This window comes from Pelodiscus sinensis, chromosome 1 (genome assembly GCF_052426305.1).
Source record: "Pelodiscus sinensis isolate ZL-2025 chromosome 1, ASM5242630v1, whole genome shotgun sequence".
Classification (NCBI taxonomy): domain Eukaryota; kingdom Metazoa; phylum Chordata; order Testudines; family Trionychidae; genus Pelodiscus; species Pelodiscus sinensis.
In genome coordinates this window covers 257,163,178-257,182,771 of record NC_143052.1, presented here as the reverse complement: position 1 = coordinate 257,182,771, position 19,594 = coordinate 257,163,178, and the positions used below count along the sequence as shown (strand labels likewise).

The following is a 19,594-nucleotide window of genomic DNA, read 5'->3' as shown; positions in this document are numbered from 1 at the left end:
GACGGAGCCATGTAGTCTAGACATACCCTGTAAGAGCTACCGCAACCCAACTTTGCATGGGATAACCTTTCATCCAGGAGAAGGTTTTAAGGTACTGTGGGAGGAAAGAGATGAGAGACCGACTCTTCTCCCCAGAGCTGCATGGAGCTTGGCAGTGCGGGGAGAAGTGGCTTCCCGGGGGAAGCGGCGGGGACAGTCACTCACTAAGGCCGGTGAAGGGACAAGGAAGCGGAGGGTGGGCTCAGGCACAGGCGGCAGGCATGCAGCTCCCTTCCCCCTCCCCTCAGGCTCCTCACCTCAGTTATATCAACTTTCCCAAGCAATGCTGGGTAACTCCAGCTAGTTAGTGATAAATCTAAAAATTGCTGAGATGCATGTTTTCATTATAAAATCAGTTTGTTATTAAAAGGAATTAGAGAAAGATATAAACAATGAGTCCCAGATTCTGCCAGCCTTATACTAAATAACATCTTATTCAGATTATTGTCCTATTGAACTCAACTGCATGGCTCACATGTAAGGATGGCAGTGTCTGTCCTTAGAAAGTAATGTCCCTATTGCTTTTGAAGGAAGGGAGGAAGCCAAGACTTCCAGATGGTTTGTATCTCAGATACTGAGGACTAAATCCAAACTCAGTGTCTATTAAAATAAATACAAATAGAGAAGTATCCAGCATCTGATGCAGAGCCCATTAAGTCTTTAAAGACTTTCCTTTGACTTCAGTGAGCTTTCATTAGGCCCCTGTGGAACAACAGACCTGTTAGAATGTTAAAGGAAATTGAGTTGATAAATTAAAATGTTGATTACTTTTGCTTAAGGGAAATAATTGCCTTTGTGTAAGAAGATACCATGACAGTATGGGAAGTAAGAGGCAAACTGAACTATCAAAAGAGGCTTTGAAAGACTAGGGGAAATAGGAGACATGGTAGAGATGTGTGCTGGGTTGGATTTGTTGAAAGGGAAGGGTAACTTGAACTTAATTTAGGAAAGAGGAAGAGCCAGTGTAGGAATACACAAGATGGGAATGGTGACAGGTTTGAATGGGCTAAAAAAAGATGGTGAATTTGGTGCATCTAAATGAAAGGAAGAATGTTTGTAGAGTAGGAAATTGTGGTTCTGCAGGGATCAATAAGCCCAATATTGTTGAACATGTTTACTGATGATCTGGAAGTACATATAAAATCACTGCTTGGAAATTTTTCTGATAATACAAATATTGGTGCAGTAGTAAATCAACATTTGGCCAGAATCTGGCTCAACCTTGCACTGCTTAGAGGCTTGTCAGTTGCAGTGTTCCCTGTAAGCTGTGTACTTGTGCAGTCACCCAGAAAAGATTCAAATGCTGTCCAGATAAGCAGAACGCCCCCACCTAGGTTTCCTTTCTATTGCTGGTGAACATTCACTCATGCCTCGGAATGTAAAATAAAATGTTATTCTGCACATATTGTCAAGTCCTTGAAAAGGAGGATCCCTGCTGAGCACAGAGCTGCACTGTGAAGGAGCAGGACTTCAAATTGCAGTTCCCCAGCTCACAGAAGCAGAGGTTACTGACTGTGGAACTGGCTTGAGAGCCTTAGCCAATCAGACGTGCCACTACTTTTCTCTCTCTCTCTCTTTCTGTGTGTGTGAGTGTGTGCATGTTTGTCTTCCCAAAGGCCTGTGCACGGAGGAAACGTATTGTTTTTATTTTTGTTGGGTTTTGCACTGGTGTAACTTTCCCCCACAAGGAGGCCAACACCTTGAACAGCACAGACATAAGGCTGTGTACTGGTTTCAGAGATAGGAACAGCACCCTGTTCGCCCCCAGGGGCCACTAGAGACGTGTAACTTGTTACAAGCACTAATAAGATTGTATTTAAAACACCATAATCAGTTCTGAGCACCACAATAACTGAAAAATTTTGAGTAAGAGGCAATAAAGAGAGCAGATATAAAACTCATAATGCACTGGAGGAACTGATTTATGAAAGAGATTAAAAACTACATATGTGAAAGCTGGGCAAACATTGACTAAGGGAGGGTCTGATAATTATCTACAAGCTCTTGAAAGAGGTAAATATTAAGAAGGGAGTGAGGGGAACTGTTTATGATTATATAGGGACGGCATATTTAGGAGTAATGGGATAAAATAAAGTAGCTGAAAAATTATGCTACATATCTGGAAAATTTTACTAAAATAGAGATGTCGTCAACATGCAAGGTAGGTGGTAAAAGCCCCATAATCTGAACTATTTTAAAATTGGACTGTATAAAGCACTGGAGAAGATATATGGTAGGTAATAATTCTGCACTGGCAGGGGAATGAGCTAGTTGTCTGAAAAGGTCTTTCTGAGGTTTAATTTCTGTGATTCTAGCAAGATAAAATGAACAGTAAATTCAGGAGAATTTTCCCAAGGAAAAGATATATTCAATAAGAAATTTCACATTGTGATTTGCCATCTTTAACCATTTGAGCATATCTCATGGAAGAAGGGCTAGAAAGATGGACTAGTATGAATTATTTGAACATTTCAAGCCTCAGACGACATAAAAGAATTATTCGTATGAGAAAACAGCAATAAAAATTTAAATAAAGGCCAATATCAGGCAGTGTACATGTGCATATCCATCAGTTTCACCAAGTACATTTTCTGTGTCTTATGGCGGGACTGTTTAAACATCTCCTAGTGGTACAATATAGCCAGGAGACACAAGGAGCATGGAGTGCACTGCGTTTTCCTGAAAGACTACATGCCGTTCAGCTAAGTTCAGTGACTAAACATTTTTAGAAATCTAGTTCAGCAGTGCATCAGACATTCAGTTTCCACAATGTGAAAGAAAAGGTAGATGGTCTGTTTTCAGGATTTCTATAGGCTTATGCTATGATGGAGAGAAATACCATGTTGCCTCAAATATGGTTACATTTACATTTTACTTATTTTCCTGATTTTCATCTTTATTTTTAGTTGTTTTTCATTAGCAATTTCAATAAATTCCATGTTTATTTTAATCTAGTTTTTCCATTTACTTTGTGCAGCTGTTCCTTTTTTTTTGTCTACTTTTCAGTCATCTCTGGATTTGTGACTCAAGTTACATTTGTAATTATGTATAATTTCTCCTTTTTATTTCCATTTTCTTTGCTTTTTTGTGCAGCTGTTCCTTTTGCTTGAACCTGTGCTGTCAGCTCTGAGGCAGCAATTTTACGCTGTATATTTAAAGTGGGGGCAGATGTTGAAGACCACATGAAATATTTCTGAATATAAAGATTAGTGGTTTGACTGTTTAGAGAATTGAGACTAGATCCTTCTAAAAGGCAACCTTTGGATTAATCAGCCAATGATGTTCTCAATCACAGCCTTTGTGAAGTTATGATTCCCAGCTTGCATAGGAGACCCTTCAAAATAGCAAAGGCACTAGCAGCCGCTAGTGTATGTGTCCCGAGATCCAGGTGGCACCAACATTGGCAGCTGGACTGAGCCACTACTTGAGCTACCCTGGGTGCAACGGCTATTTTTAGCATGCTAGTTCAAGCAGATCTAACACAAATATATGTATGGGAGCTGGGAATCACTCCTCAAAGCTCAGATGTAGATGTACACACAGTTACAACTGAGTTCCTGAGGATTTTCATGGTACACATGTGAGTAGATGTTGCTTAGAGCTTGGAATGTTGAGAAGCAGCAGAAATACAATTGTTTTGACTTCACAAAACAGTGGGGCTGTGTCTAGACTGGCCAGTTTTTCCGGAAAATCAGCCGCTTTTCCGGAAATACTTGCCAGCTGTCTACACTGGCCGCTTGAATTTCCCCAAAAGCACTGACTTCCTACTGTAAGAAATCAGTGCTTTTTGTGGAAATACTATGCTGCTCCCGTTCGGGCAAAAGTCCCTTTTGCGCACAACTTTTGCGCACAACTTTTGCGCAAAAGGGCCACTGTAGACAGCTGAGATTTGTTTTCCGCAAAAAAGCCCCGATCGCGAAAATGGCGATCGGGGCTTTTTTTGTGGAAAAGCACGTCTAGATTGGCCACGGACGCTTTTCCGCAAAAAGTGCTTTTGCGGAAAAGCGTCCGTGCCAATCTAAACGCTCTATTCCGAAAATGCTTTTAATGGAAAACTTTTCCGTTAAAAGCATTTCTGGAAAATCATGCCAGTCTAGACATAGCCTGGCAGTTTTAGAGCACCTCTAGTGCAGGTGACGGATTTGCTTTTGTTCCCAGATCAGCAGCGGGGAGAACATTGCTCTGGCCTCATGCTCAGATGCTGGCAAAGTGATGACGATGCTCAAAGAGCTGTTGGGCTCTGGAAGACACCACATCCATTCCTCCTCAGTCACAGGAAGATATGCACAGTGCAGTGTGTGTCAGCAGGAGAGGCCTTAGGGAAAAAGAAAAAGAATGGAAGAGGGGGGGAAAAGGAAGTTATAAAAATTCTTACATAATTGCTATGTAGTTCCAGATTTTGCACATCTCTAGTAAGGCACGATAGTCAGCTACATCACCAGGGCATAATCTGTGTCCCAGACATGTACTTCAAGACTGGCCCAAAAGAGAAAACAACAGAATTCCACTTGTCATTACCTACAGTCCACAACTTAAACCCCTCCACAATCTAAAACCTATCTTGGAAAATGACCCCTCACTCTCAGGGGCCTTGGGGGAAAAGCCTATTCTCGCTTACAGACAACCCTCCAACCTGAAACAGTTTTTTTTCCGGTAGCCATGCTACACAGCTACATCATAAGCATCCAGGAACTCAGCCCTGCAATCAGCCCCGGTGCCAACTCTACCCACGTATCTCTACAAGCGAATTTATCACTGGACTCAATCACATCAGCCACCAAATCAGAGGCTCTTTTAACTGCACAGCGAGTAACGTGGTCTATGCCATCAAATGCCAGCAATGCCCCACTACGATATATATTGGACAAACTGGAGAGTCCCCACGGGAAAGAATTAATGGACACAAATCAGATATCTGAAAAGGGAACACACAAAAACCGGTTGGGGAACACTTTAACCTCCCCAGACACTCATTAAAGGATCTCCAAGTTGCTGTTTTGTTACAGACCAATTCCACAAGCCACATACACAGAGAAAGATTGGAACTCCACTTCCTTCACAAGTTTAATTCTCATGCAGATGGTTTAAATCTCGATATTGGATGGCTGGGATATTATCAATCAACCAACCAACCAACGAAGGTGCCAATAGTTCTTGATGTCTGTATAGAATCTGTTGTTAGTACTCTTCCTCTCCAAGTGCAAACTAGTGGTTCTTATTCGCCTCTTTTAACTATCTAGTCTTTAAGGTGCTAATAGACTCTTTGTTGTTTTTCAGTTTTTCTTGTTACAGACCGGCTCGGCTTTCCCTTTGAAACTTATCTACCCACTGCCTCCTTTTCTTCCCCCACATCCACTCATTTATTCTTGGTTCTGGACATCCAACACTCCAATCACCTGAAGAAGTGGGCTGTGTCCACAAATGCTCATGATACCATCAACGTGTTTTGTTAGTCTTTAAAGTGGTACCAGATCATTTGTTGTTTTTTAAGTTTTTCCCAGATACTGGGCATTCATACAGAATATGCGTGTTGTTCAATCCCAATGTATAGTACAGCCTACAGGTAGCATCAGATGCAGCCCACATAACACATTCTGGGCTGAATATGCAGCCCACAATGGTATATAGGTTGAGAACCACTGCCTCAAAGGCATAGCTCTCAGCACTGAATCAGGTTTCCTGAAAGGAGAGCACTTAGCCACTTATTAAATATAAGGTGGAGTTTTCTTTTAGTCTACTTAGTAAATCTTATTCTCGACATACATAGTTTTGGCAGGCTATTATGGGGATGAATGTCTGCTTTTTAAAAGAAGTAAATATGTCCCTAAAATTCAATGCTCATGTTTCTTGTTATTAACATTACAATGTTTTTGAAAGCTCACTTCATTCTTAGCTGCATGACTGTGCAAGCACAGCTCTAACTTTCCTCTGCAAGGAAGGAAGGGAGGAGAATGAGCATTTCTTTGCAGACCAATATATTTACAACTGTGTCCTTCTCAAATCACTGTTCTGCTCTCAAGGTTAAGATGCATTTACCATAAGTGAAGCACTCTATTCACAACTGGCTCCCCACCCTGCTCCTGCAAGATCTCTCATTCAAACCTTCTGAAACAAAAGACAGGACTTAGAACAAGTGACCCATGAAAGCTCATCACCTAATAAACCATCTTGTTAGTCTTTAAAGTGCTGCATAGTCCTGTCTTTTGTTTCAGCAAGACCAGACTAACATGGCTACATCTCTATTACTATTCTACAAACCCTTGGGTGCTTCTGAAATTTCCCAAATAATAGCTGGTGTTTTGTTAGTTCACTTTGCAAACACTCCACCTTTCTTTTGAGCTATTCACTAGAAGGGTCTTTTCTAGCACTAGTCAGTGTGGGGATAGGACTAAAAGTAAGGAAAGTACCTGGATAAGAAACTAGAAACTTCACACTGTTCCTCTCATAGAACTTTCCTTGGTCAACTTTCCTAGCTAGACCAAGGATTGTAGCAGAACCAGGGGAGAAAGCAGAGCCTAATCCACACCATTGGTGAGCTTTGCATCAAATCCTTACTCTCCAGAAACAGCAATGCCCCTGTACTTCTAAGAAGTACTCCTTGCTAAAGCCTCCAGGGGAGGGGGGGATCACTGAGCTGTAAAAGGGAACCCAGCATTAGTTTACCAAATGAAGAGAAGCAGAGGCAAAGATGTGGGGGAGAAATTCTATAGGGCAGAATCAATTTAGTCTCAACCCCACAAGCCAACTCATCCAAATCATACAGTGGGCATAGGTCTACACCATCTAAGGTGCGGCTGGAGCTTGGGCAGACATATCCATGCTAGCATTGCTAAGAATAATGGTGTAGATGCAGCAGGGTGGTCTTCAGCTGTGCAAGTAAGTACCCAAGGGAGTAGGTGGGCTTGTGAAACTGCACTGAAGCCTTCACAATTGCATCTAAACTGTTATTTTTTGCATTGCCAGCATAGATATGTCTGCCGAAGCTTTCTCACACTCCCTGGGATTGCAGGTTTGACCTGTCCTGAAACATTAGACGAATAGAAGCAAAGAGCATTTTGGAAGCAAAAATCCCTCTTTTTGCAAGTTCCTCCCCCTCATCCCTAATCTACTGGAATACAGGGAGTGTAGGAACTCATAAATCCTCTTCTTAGGCACTCTGTAATTCAGAATGTTCAAGACCCAAGAGAGCCCCTGTGGTCATCTAGTGTGACCTCCTGTATAACATGTACTATAGAAATTCCCCAAAATCATTCCTAGAGCAGATTTTTTAGAAAAACCTCCAAACTTGATTTAAAAATGGTCAGTGACAGAGACTTCGCCACAACCCTTGATATATTGTTGCAATTGCTTAATTATTTTCAGAATTGAGGCCTCAGTTCAGTCTGAATTTGTTTCACTTTCCAATCATTGAACAAAACTCTGTTCCTCTGAAGAAGTGGGCTGTGCCCACGAAAGCTCATGATACCATCTACATGTTTTGCTAGTCTATAAAGTGCTACCAGACCATTTGTTGGAACATATTTGTCTGTTAAATTGAAAAACCCCACTATTGAATATTTGTTTCTCATATAGGTACTTAGAGCTTGTAATAAAATTGCCATTAACCATCACTTTATTAAGCTAAGTAATACCATTATTAAATAATAGTAATATGCAGTGGATTTTTATTATGATAATATGTACATCAAAATAAAAAGCTATGGCATATTACTATTTAATAGCTGTATATTATATACATATATAATTAAATAGTAATATGCAATAGCTTTTCCATTTTGATATACATATTATATGTATGGATGTATTTATGTACTAAGAACATGAGTCAAAAATCAGCACTCTCAATCCTACCTCTTTCAGTTAAAGAGACGAAAAATCAGCCCCTGATTTACTTGTTATCTGGAAGTCTGCTCTGAAGGAAATTAACATAAACTGGAAAATGTCATTTTCATTGTAAAGAAAATTGAAAAAGATGACTGTCTGTTGCAGCGCATAGGAAAGACATGTAGACTCATTTCTGTTTAAATTATAAATCCATACATTTTTTAGCTTGGAAATGTACACAGACTTATCTTGGAATGCATATGTAAGCTTCTGAATTCTTAAATTAAATCGTTTTAAGAACATAGCGATCAGCTTTGTCTTCTATTTAATAACAACGCCCATACAAGAAAAAGAATTCTATGAGTGAAATAACAAAACACAGTACATTTCTACATAAGTTCCTGACATGGAGAGCAGTCAGTCCCTTCTAATAGCAGCGCACAGCTTGATTCACAGGTGAGCTGCTTGACAAATGGCTTTCCACCTTTCAAGCCTAGTGTACCCCTTTCAGGAGCCTGATTTCTCTTGTGTACCTCAAGTTTCAACTCACTTAAAAACTGCTTCAGAATTTGTTTCTCGGACACCACCCAGCCCCTGCTCCATTATCACCAAAGGAGTTTCTTCCCATCAGCGTTTGGAAGATTGAGGCAGAATAAATGGCAGTTTTTGAAACTGTGTCACTTGCAGCGCAATGTCTCAGCACTGAAGAATTCCCTCTCCCATTCCTTAACCCATGCTGGGGTAACCCAATGCCCTAGTAACCCGCTGAGATTTGTTTTTAGGATTATTTTTAAAATGGTGTTTCCAGACAACTGATAAAAGAAGTAGGAATGTATTGGAAGGTACTTGAGCAAGCAAACATCACTGGAGAACCATTCCAGTTGTTATTTATGCATTTGTATTACAGTAACACCTAGGAATCCCAATTGAGATCAGGTCTTATTGTGCAGGATGCTGTACACACTCATGGGGACAGTTCCTTGCCCTCGAGACTACAATCTAAACAGACAAGACGAACACAGGAAGGACTGCTACCCCTATTGTGCAGATAGGAAATTGAGGCCCAGAGAAATTAAGTGATTTACTGAAGGTGGCATTTTGTTCCTCCCACCCCCGAGCTAGAACCAGCCCACAAGCAGCCAGCCAGAGAATTCCCCTGTCATGGGCACCCTGCCCCCTTTCCCCACCATTCCTCTGAGCTCTATGCTGTCCCGACTACATATTGGAGGCAAGAAGTCTAGGACAGAGAGATGAACAGAGAGCTCCTACTGCTGTACCTGCAGGGCCGTCCTTCATCTCTGTGTAAAAACACATTTCCAGGAATAAGTATGAACTTCAGTGTATTCAGTATGAATACACTGAAAGGCAGTCAATCTATTTGATCCATTGCTAAAGTCTACAACTAAAAGAAGCCCACACTATACATGGGTGGTACACATTTCTGCGCCTATAATCATTTGCATGTGCAACAGTCTGAAAAGGAGGCCAGACTGAGGCTCCTTTAAAAATACGGCCCTTTATGCCTAAATTTAGGGAACACTTAATATAACATTGCCTAAAGGCTAAAGTAGCAAAGTAACAGGGTTGATACTTTGGTCTCTAGTCCTTTAACCTTCTCTTTACCCTTCTCTTCCAATACGGAGACCAGCGTGTAATTCGTACAGTGGAGTGCCCCCAGGGTCTGTTACAGGCCTGGTTTTGTTCACCATTTGTTGCACCCTCAGCAAGTTTGCGGATGACTCTAAGCTAGGGGGAGAGGTAGATACACTGGAGGGCAGAGATAGAGTCCAGAGTGACCTACACAAATTGGAGGATTGGGCCAAAATAAATCTGATGAGGTTCAACAAGGTCAAGGGCTGACTGCTGGGCAATTGCCTCCTTACCCTCCCCTGTCAGTGGGCCTGAGTCTGAGATGCCAGTTGTATTGTGGTATTGTGTATTGTGTACCAGCTGTACTGTGTTCGCTGCACGCACTCAGGAGTAATGCTCACAGCCCATTTACTCTGCTTTTGCACAGGTGATGTGAATTGTGAATTACTAGAAATGGTTTTGCTGCAGGCATTTCTAACGAACCCATGGTAACAGAATTAATTAATTACAATGTGCTTTGTGATCCACTTGTCATGCAGCTAGAAGCCAGCTGTTTCTGAAATCCCCTATACCATGTGAAAAACAAATAAAGAAGATTTGGGGAGGGGGAAGACAAAAAGACACCACCAGCAACTACTTGAGCTTGTAATGGGGAGTCAAAATATATGAAGCAGGGTGAAAAACAAAAAAAAATGGATTCTATACGTGGGTGTGTGCTGCATGTGCACTCATGCAGCAGTTGATGTTCTATAATAAAAGTTTTAGCAGCAAGAGTTTGGTCTGACAGTATTATCGCAAATTGTGTAGCCGGAGATGCTTTATCCATTTCATTACAAATTCATGTTTATTAAAACCTTTACGCCAAACTTCACTATCATGTTTTCTATAAATACCAAATAGAATATGGAAAATTTATTGTAGAAATATTTTTAAATATATAAAATATTAAGACTGGATTTTTATATTCTTCTGTCAATAAAATCAGGAAACTCTTTCAACTATGTGTCCAACTCTATAAGACTTAGAGGGAAAGAACCACTGTAAATTGTAAAGTAAAACAACATTACTCAAAGCACTATTTTCTGTGGTATAAATTGTATCTCTAATGTCTCTGTATCACCCAAGATTAGAAACAAATGTTGTGTGTCCCATTGGCAGCCTTAAAGAATTTCAAAGTATTTGATATTAAATAGGAAGCAAGACTTGAATAATGACTTTTCAGTCCAGAATAAATTTTAAAGTAAATTCTACATTTTGGGTCAGATAGAACACCTGTTTTAATAAGATCTTGATATAACATATCAAACTTTTCATCATTTTGTGCAAGCTCCTAAATTATACCCCAAGGGTTCATTTCTGTCAGCCTGCTTTTTCTGAGGGGTAAGATTACATAGTCTAGAAAACAAATCTGTTCAGAGTGTTGAGAGACAGTCTGTATCTGAAATTTTCTCCTCAGACTGATAATGCTACAGCATCTGTTCTTAATATAGCTTTTACAATCTCTGTTTACTGCATCAAGGTGTGGAGGAGGTTGCTACATAGTTATGATAACCAAGGGATTGCATCTGTAGAGAAAGTTTCCATTATGTTAAAGTCTCTTATTTCCCTCTGACTTACATCTGCAGAGCACTGAATCAGACCAGGTGCCTTTAGGGATTCCCAGCTCTGGCAAACCAAGCTGGGCTGTATAACATCAATTTTTTTAATGCTCTCTGGATATCCTTTCTTTAAAGGAATGGCTCCTTTGTGTTTTAACAGATGCTATGCTCTTGGTAGCGGAGAGATTAGAGGGACCATTCAACATTGAATCAGTCATGGAGCCTATCGATGTCAAGATTTCTGAAGCCATTATGAACATGCAAGAGAACAGCATGCAGGTGTCAGCAAAGGTATTGTGCAAGTCACTTGTTATCCAATCTTGAATGTTGCAGCCAGGAAAAAAATAGCAAGGCTGTCTGCTAGCCTCTGTCTATGAAGGACTGACCAAGCTACTTGATATTATAGTCCCTTGTCTGCGAGCACACCTGGCCTGCTCTAACTATCTTTTAAAATGCAATAGATTTTTTTTTCAAGCAAGAAGATGGCACTGCAAACAGTACCAGTTAGCTACATATTATTGGCTGCTAAAAGGATAAGACAGACAAAGTTTGTTGAGAACTTTCAGTGGTTCCTTTGTAAGAAGCAGTTGATGGAGTAACTTCCCCATGTTCCTGGTCTGTGACTTTTCTTATTAACATCTAAATGCACTTTGGTCTGTCTGGGTCAGAGTGATGGACAGCAGTTGATGCACAACATGCTGGAGGTGAATAAATGAAACATCCCATTTAACCTGCTTTTAATGGCCACTCAGGAAAAATGTGATTATGTTCTATAGCCTCTAATTATCAGACTGCAGCTTGATAGAGTTTTGTCTATATGGCATTAAACAGAGTCAACAGTACAAGTTCCCTCCTTTCCGTCTGCATGTGTTTACGCATGCACCAGTAGCTCCTCTAAAGCCATTATTATCAAGGTCCTTTGAATTCAGTAATAAGTATTGTTGAGCTGTTAGTGAACAACAGAAGACTTTTCCTTCATTTATCTTTAACAGTTCTCCTTGGTGCAGTAGCTGAAGTCAATAGTCTTGCCATCTTCTCTGTATCAAAAGACTTGCCAGTTTTCATTGATCTCCCACACTAGGGCTGTGTCCAGACTCAGGGGTTTTTTCGGGAAAAGTAGCCTTTTCCCGAAAAAACTTCCCCTGCGTCCAGACTCAAGCCGCATTCTTTCGAAATAATTTCGAAAGAACGCGGCTTTTCTTTCGATGGCGGTAAACCTCGTTTCACGAGGAAGAACGCCTTCTTTCGAAAGTTCCTCTTTCGAAAGAAGACGTTCTTCAATGTAAATAGGGCTTCCTCGAAAGAGAGCATCCAGACTCGCTGGGTGCTCTCTTTCGAAAAAGCGGATTGCTCTTTCGAAAGATCCGCCTGCAGTCTAGACGTGATCTTTCGAAAGAGGCTCTTTCGAAAGATGCTTTCAAAAGAGCCTCTTTCGAAAGAAGCCTGCAGTCTAGACATAGCCTAGGGTATTCATGTCTGCTAAGCACTGCCACGACTGCTATCTGATTCAGTGTTTTTTTCATTTTCCAGAAAACAACTACTGCAAACTGGAAGTTGGGGGAGGGAGAAGTGTAGCTCCCCCTCTCCACCTGGTTACCTTCTTTAATGCCAATCTGCTTATAGGTTTTGATGGATAGGTCTGGGTTCTTCTGGATCCCGCCACCCACTCATCTTTATTTTTTCCAATGGATTTATTTGGCGGTGCCTCCACCCCCCTCACCAGGGCAGCTTGGGAGGAAAATTCTAACCCGGGGGAATTCCCACGTATTTGCCAGATAGTTGGAGACTCCCAGAAAATAGCACAAACACATACACTATAATAAACACAATTATATTAAAAAGGAGACAAATATAACATAACAGGATAAAACACTATTTTTAGGGTCACCGGTGCCCAGCAACTGTAAGATTAGTGTCCCGTTGGTACGTGTACTTTGTTGGGTCCCTTGATGACCTATGACCACAAATTTCTTCTCTGCAGTCGTTTAGCAGTGAGGCTGACTGGGTCCAGTACAGCCCAAAGGACTCACAATCGGTAAATCCCTCCATAAGTTTAATATGCAGCAGGTTATAAAATCATCAAACAAATTCCCTGACTTACTAACTAAAAGATGGTGCACTCCACACTCCTTGAATGAGGCTCAGGTTCAGAGATGACTCAGTCACTGCAGAGGGGCTGGTCTCTTCTGGCAGGGATCCTCCTTAGGCAGGAATCAGGCTGCTTTGGTCCCAGGATTTCCCCTCACCACAAAGGGGTGCAGGGCTCAAGGTGCAGATTACATAACTGTACTAAAATCCAAGCTGTAGTCTCCTACCCCAGCATTCAGACACACACACAGCAGGCAGCAGCCCGGAACCAGCAGATAGAGCAGAGCTGACCATGCACTGACTGGTCTCACCCAGGGAGCCAGAGAGCCAACTCAGCCTGGCTGGGGAAGCCTCCCAGCATACTCCACAAACTGGGAATCAACAGTGGAGACATAAAACCCAGCTGAGGGATCCTGCCTTCAGGTCCCTAAAGGCCAGTTCTCAGGGAGTACCCTGCATGCAGGCCTGGGGCTTACTAGCTCCCACACAGCCAGCCCTCCCCTTGCCCTGGCTGGCTCCAGACCTCTCCAACAATGGCTCCTCCTTCCCCCTTCCCCGAACTCTCCGGGAGGGGCCTCTCACTCCCTATGGGCTGCCCGGCAGACTCTGTCTCTGGTAGGGTGGGGGAGCCGAGGCAAACTCGGTGTGCCTCTCCCTGAGCTGCCAGCAGACAGAGCCCTAGGAATCTAGGTAATATCCTTGGGGGTTACAGAAGGTTTGACATTAATGTTTGTTTTTAGAAGCCCAAAATCCTGCCAGTCCTGCAAGGAGCCAAGCATTTCAACTCTCAGTGACAGTGTTTGGATTTTACACCCTTTTCCTGCAATGGTGATCTGAGAGCTCACCAGACACACAGAGAATCAAACCACATTCTCTCATCTGTTGTGAGATTTACAGTCTGACTTTGCAGCATACCCCACCCTTAAACCAAAAAAGAAGCTAAACGTTTCCTTAAAAGAAAAGTTTTTTCATTGGAAACTCACCCAGTTTATGTTCTAGTATATTTAATTTTCATTTTTGCATATCAGAGCAAGCAGTGGTGTTTGGTTGGGGGGCAGGGTTGGCCAGGAAGAAGGCCTTTCTACATAGATCAATGATATCACCACTCTGTGGCATGCACTCAAGTCCCTTCTCATTTGCAGCACTATAGATTCTTTATCCTTTCATTGGAAAAATTTTGAACTGCTATAATGGTTAGTCAATCATGGAAACATTCCATTTGCACTGTAAAACTCATTTTTTGCGGGGAAGTCTTCCTAAAATCCTAAGCTATGGAAGCTATTTACAGCAGTAAAATTAACCTTATTGTTCTTTTGTAGGTGATAGGTAACTACTCTTGCTTGAAAGTATTTTACTGATTATATATCAATATCCTCCTGAGATACAGCTCCCTCGCCTTTCCAGCTTTAATCTATGCCTTTAGATCATGGCTCTCCAATAAGTCAGACCTAGTGTAAGTAACCCATGACATGTTCACCATAAGAAAAAGAGCTTGGGGCCTTGGAGTGTTTGGTTCAATGGGATGATCTCTTGGAAATTCTTTACTATTCATCTACTCTGAACATTAATGACATGCCTCATGCCAGTGTCATGAATGTCAATGATTCCAAACAAGAGGATAATCAGATGTTGTCAACCAGGGGACTGATATGCATGGCATATCATTTACAACTTTTCCCTTCATTCACAACCGGATCTTCTTAGCTAATGTGCAGTATGCCTCAGGTGGCATGCAACTAGGATTCATCAGCAAATTTGGTCCACTGGCTGGATCATTAGCTATATTGACAGGCAGTGTGACATAAACGCTGATCCTTGTCTCTCTCTCCACAACTAGATTATAACATTCATCTTTTGCTTGTAAAAATAAGAAGTGTGTACCTAATATACCTATGCATGCCACCTTCTGAGCCATGGCTAGGCCTGGATACTATATATTAGTGGTTTTGGAATCAGTTCTCTATTGTGTAAATTTTTCCATTTATGGCTACTGCCCCCCCGCCTACCCCCCCCCCCCCCCCCCCGGATATAACTTGGGTGGAAATTATTTTGTTAGATATAATTTGGCTGCATAAAAGAGGATTTCAGAACTGATCTAGGAAGAGATTTACATTTGTCGCTCTCTAGGAGAATTTATCAGATACCACTTTCTTCTGAAAAATACTGGATTAATGAATGGATACTGAGATTAGAAATCTAACATACTCCTTGGGCAACATGCTAGCTTCCCAGTATTACATTTTTTCCGCACAGTTCTGGACTGTAAATTAGACTGTCCTCTCATATTCAAGATGATTGATTAGGGCCCTCAGTCAGCATTCCTCTAGCCTCTAAATGTAGCATTCTTGCTTGTTAAAATTATGTCATAATATACAAATAAAGTCATACATACACAGGCTACGTCTACACTGTCATGCTATTTCGGGATATCGGAGTAGCCCGAAATAGCTATCCCGCATCTTAACAGCAAGCCCATTATTTTGGGCTCGCTATTCCAATGTCCTTGTAAATCTCATTCTGTGAGGAGCAAGGGACATTTGGAATAGTAAGTTATTTTGGAATTTGGCACTGTGTGGACAGTGCCAAATTATTAAATAAACTATTTCAAAATAAGATTGAAATAAGATACCAAGTTTAGATAGCTCAAATTGCACATCTTATTTCAAACTACGGTGCAGTGTAGATGTAGCCATAGAGATGTCACTTCATCCACCGCTGAAATGCAGTCACATCTACTAAGAAATCTGGCTGCTTTTTAACAGCTCAGTTTATCTACTGATGTAAATAAGTGCAGCTGTCTTCAAATCAACAGAGCTATCCTAGCTTATCAACTGAGAACTGACTCTTTGAATTTGACCTAGTGTAAACCTGGGAAAATCTCTCTCAAAGGCATCTTTATAACTCCGTCCTATATACCTGACATATCTTCATAATTATTGTAATCCAAATTTCATCCCTATCCTGCTTCAAATATTTTTCTATAAGCATGCCTCTTTCATAAGGGTTTTCCCATTAGAACATACACTCACCAATTTGTGTTTGTTGTGCCCTGTCCCCGCCCTACCAGGGGCGCTCAGCAGCTGGAGAGACATGCTGACTGTTTTAAAACAGCCTGTGTGTCTCTCTAGCCACTGCATGTTCTTGTGGGGGTAGGGAGACTTTGCGTACTCCCCTGCTCCCAGGCCCTGATTGGCCTGAGGGGTGGGAGGTGTGTGTGAGATCTCTTCCCACTGGGTGCCCACAGAGGAAACCGGCAACTGTTTTAAAACAGCTAGCAATTTTCCCTAAGGGGTGGGGTGGGAGAAGGAGGGGGAAGACTTCTTGCATTCCCCCAACCCAGGCCAATCAGGATGGGGGGAGCACGAGAAGTCTCCTGGCCCCACCCCTTCCGCCCAAGGTCCTACTCCTTCTAGGGTGGCCTGGGGCCACTTCAGAAATTTCTGAAGTGGCCCCCTTTTAAAAATTATTCCCTGGGTTGCCCTTATTTCCCTTCTTATAGATGGATGGTATATTTGCCCTTTTCCAGTCTTCTAGAATCTCTGCCACCTTCCATGACTTTCAAAGATGATAGCTAATGGCTTTGATAGCTCCTCAGTCAGCTCCTTGAGTATTGTAGGAACTGAAAGAGAGGCCATTGAGCCTTTGGCCTCTCTTCTGAGACTGCCAACAAGATTGCCAATTAGTGTCTGTTGTGCTTGGGAGGTGGGATGGCTTTGTAGGTATCTGGTAGGTTTTCATTTGAAACCAACTGCAGCTGACCACAGAAGAATTCTTTTCTTGTTTCTCTTTCTAGAGGGTTAACAACCTAAACATCATACAAATGTTAACCCATTTCAATGATTACCAAAATGATGTAGACTCAAAATATGAGCTAGAAGAAAAAGGGCCTATACATTACTTAATTAGATCCTAGTAATGATGTCTCTCAAAGTTTTGATTCAGGGCTGCTGGTTAATTCATTGTCACCATTCTATCAATGCTAAATTTCAAACCTATGAATAGGATATTGCACTTGTAAAGTATCAGTCTTCCTTTTTAAAGGAACATTTGATGTAACCTGAAATTTTTCTTTCAGGTATTTCAAGGATGTGGTCAGCCTAAACCAGCTCCTGCTTTAAGATCTTCCCGCTCTGTTCCTGAGAACTTTAATACCCGCTTTAGGCCATACAATCCTGAGGAGAGACCAACAACAGCAGCTGGCACAAGTTTGGATAGACTGGTAAGTACTAACATTTGCTATCTTCTCTCATTAGGCTAACAGAGATGGAGAGGAATTTTGCTATGAGAATATCCTTCACATGAGATGTTTAATGTTTTCATAATTACCTATAGGTAATTATCCTATACTCTGTGCAACTTTGTAGTAAACAAATGACTTTTTTACACTGAAGGAAATACATCTCTTTGGATGATAGTATGTATCAGATCTGATATACAGGCAGTCCCTGGGTTACATGGATCCCGACTTACATCGGATCCCTACTTACAAATGGGGTGAGGCAACCCCGCACTAGCTGCTTCCCCCCAGCAGACCAGGGAGACGCGGAGCGGCTTTTCTCAGCAGACATCTCAGCTTGAGAATAAAGGACTGAGGGAAGTGAGGTGTGGGAGAATAAAACTGAGCTCTGGAGAAATGTTTGGCTAGAGTTTCCCCTACAATATGTACCAGTTCCGACTTACATACAAATTCAACTTAAGAACAAACCTACAGTCCCTATCTTGTACGTAACCCAGGGACTGCCTGTATTGGAAAGATTGGAAAGTAATAAACTCTTTCCTCACAGTCATGAATTAAATGATTAAAAAAATACTTATCAATATGTATTTCATTTGAAAAAAATGTATATATCAGATCTCCATTTAAGTATTAAATTAAGGATTCAGCAGCCCATTCTTTGGCATATACACTTATAAAGTGAATTTCTCATTCATTAGGTCCAGTGCTTCATTATAATGGCTATTTGTAAAGTTACAATTGGAAGTTTTTTATACCATGCTTAAAAATAGACTTTTGATCAGCTAGTGATCACTGATCTTGCCTTATTTATTCAGTAATATAAAATAATTTTAATTATTTCAAGTCAGTGGATTCGTTTCTCAGACAAGAATATTCCTGCTATCTGTACACCTATAAAGTGGATTAAAAGATCCATAAATATTAATGGTATTACTTTGCAGTTATCATAGTGAAAAGATGATAGCATTGAGGACCTAAAGCACCTAAACAGTTCAAGCGCAAGGCTCCCCTGCATGGAGGCACATACAGCAATGTGACTACAGCAAACTGAAAGGTCACTGAAGCCAGGAGGAGTTTGCAGTGCTCAAGGCATTCAGTTACAAGATATAGATGGGCCAGCAGGAGGAGAGGGGTTAAAAAGGAAAGTTGATAGTAGTCGTTGTTCTGCTTGAACTGATACTATATATTGGGAGCAATAAAAGCATTTTTTTCCACTTAAAAGGAGATCCGTGTTCCTTATGCATAAAATGAGAATACTGCTAGAACCACTGACACCTTTTACAGGGTAAAACCTTTTAAGCTGTAATGCAAAGTAAATAAAATAGCAATGGAGCACATTCATCTGTAATTGGCCTTCCACGGCTGTAATTAAGGCAAACTTTCAATACAGACAAGGCTTTAACCAATGATGGGCAACCAAGAATGGTTAGTGGGCCACATGAGTGGCTCTCCTTCATCTCAGTGGGCCAGCAGCCCACGGTCCACTGGGATTCCACCTGCAGCTCCGTGGCCCCCTGTCTGGCCTTCCTCCACATGCTTCTCACACACTGGGGCACTGGAAATACACACTTCCGAATCCTTCCTACCACCATTTTTGGAGCGACGTGAATCTCCTGATTTGCCCTCCATCCTTGCTCCTCCATCTCCCTCTCAGAGCTTGAACAGCCACGATTCCGAACAGCTGATTTGCAGCATTCCAGCTCTAGGAGGGAGAGGGAGAAGCAGGGACGGAGGGCAAATCAGGTGATTAGTGGCATTCCGAAAGTGCTGAGAGGGAGGGTAGAAGTAGGAAGTATGGAGTTCCAGTGTGCAACAGATGCTTGGGGGGGAGTAGGGCAGAGAGAGGGCCCACAGATCGCAGGTGGAACTACGGCCACAGGCCACTGCTTTATACCCTGTGACCTCATTGACTCTCAGTGGGGAATTTGGTCCTATTTGACTTGACCAAATTTTTTCCCCCAAGTTTTTGACAGGAGCAAGTTTATCCTTGATATTCTAACTTAACAAAGTCTTCTTCCTAGTGAGATTTAAATTGGAAACTGTTATTGTCCTTGTAGCTATTAATAGCTGTATCTAGTACAGATCTAAATAATAGTATCCTTACTGTTATCTCCTTTTGCCCAGTCCAGCATCCACAAAGTGAGAGGTTGCCACTGTCTTCAGCTGGAATTGCAACAGGATTCTCAATGGATTGGGGCATAAGGTTTTCTTTCAGAAT

At 41.6% G+C, this 19,594-nt stretch overlaps 1 protein-coding gene across 2 annotated transcripts in view; it reads left to right on the top strand.

The window, feature by feature from the left end:
* GPC6 (glypican 6) overlaps positions 1-19,594 on the top strand; it is a 1,157,918-nt gene that overhangs the window by 1,042,032 nt on the left and 96,292 nt on the right. For both annotated transcript variants that reach the window (XM_006113655.5, XM_075918824.2), the window contains exons 5-6: positions 11,212-11,342; positions 17,215-17,358. In XM_006113655.5, the coding sequence (XP_006113717.3) occupies positions 11,212-11,342; positions 17,215-17,358 (275 nt within the window). The remainder of the gene's footprint in view (positions 1-11,211; positions 11,343-17,214; positions 17,359-19,594) is intronic.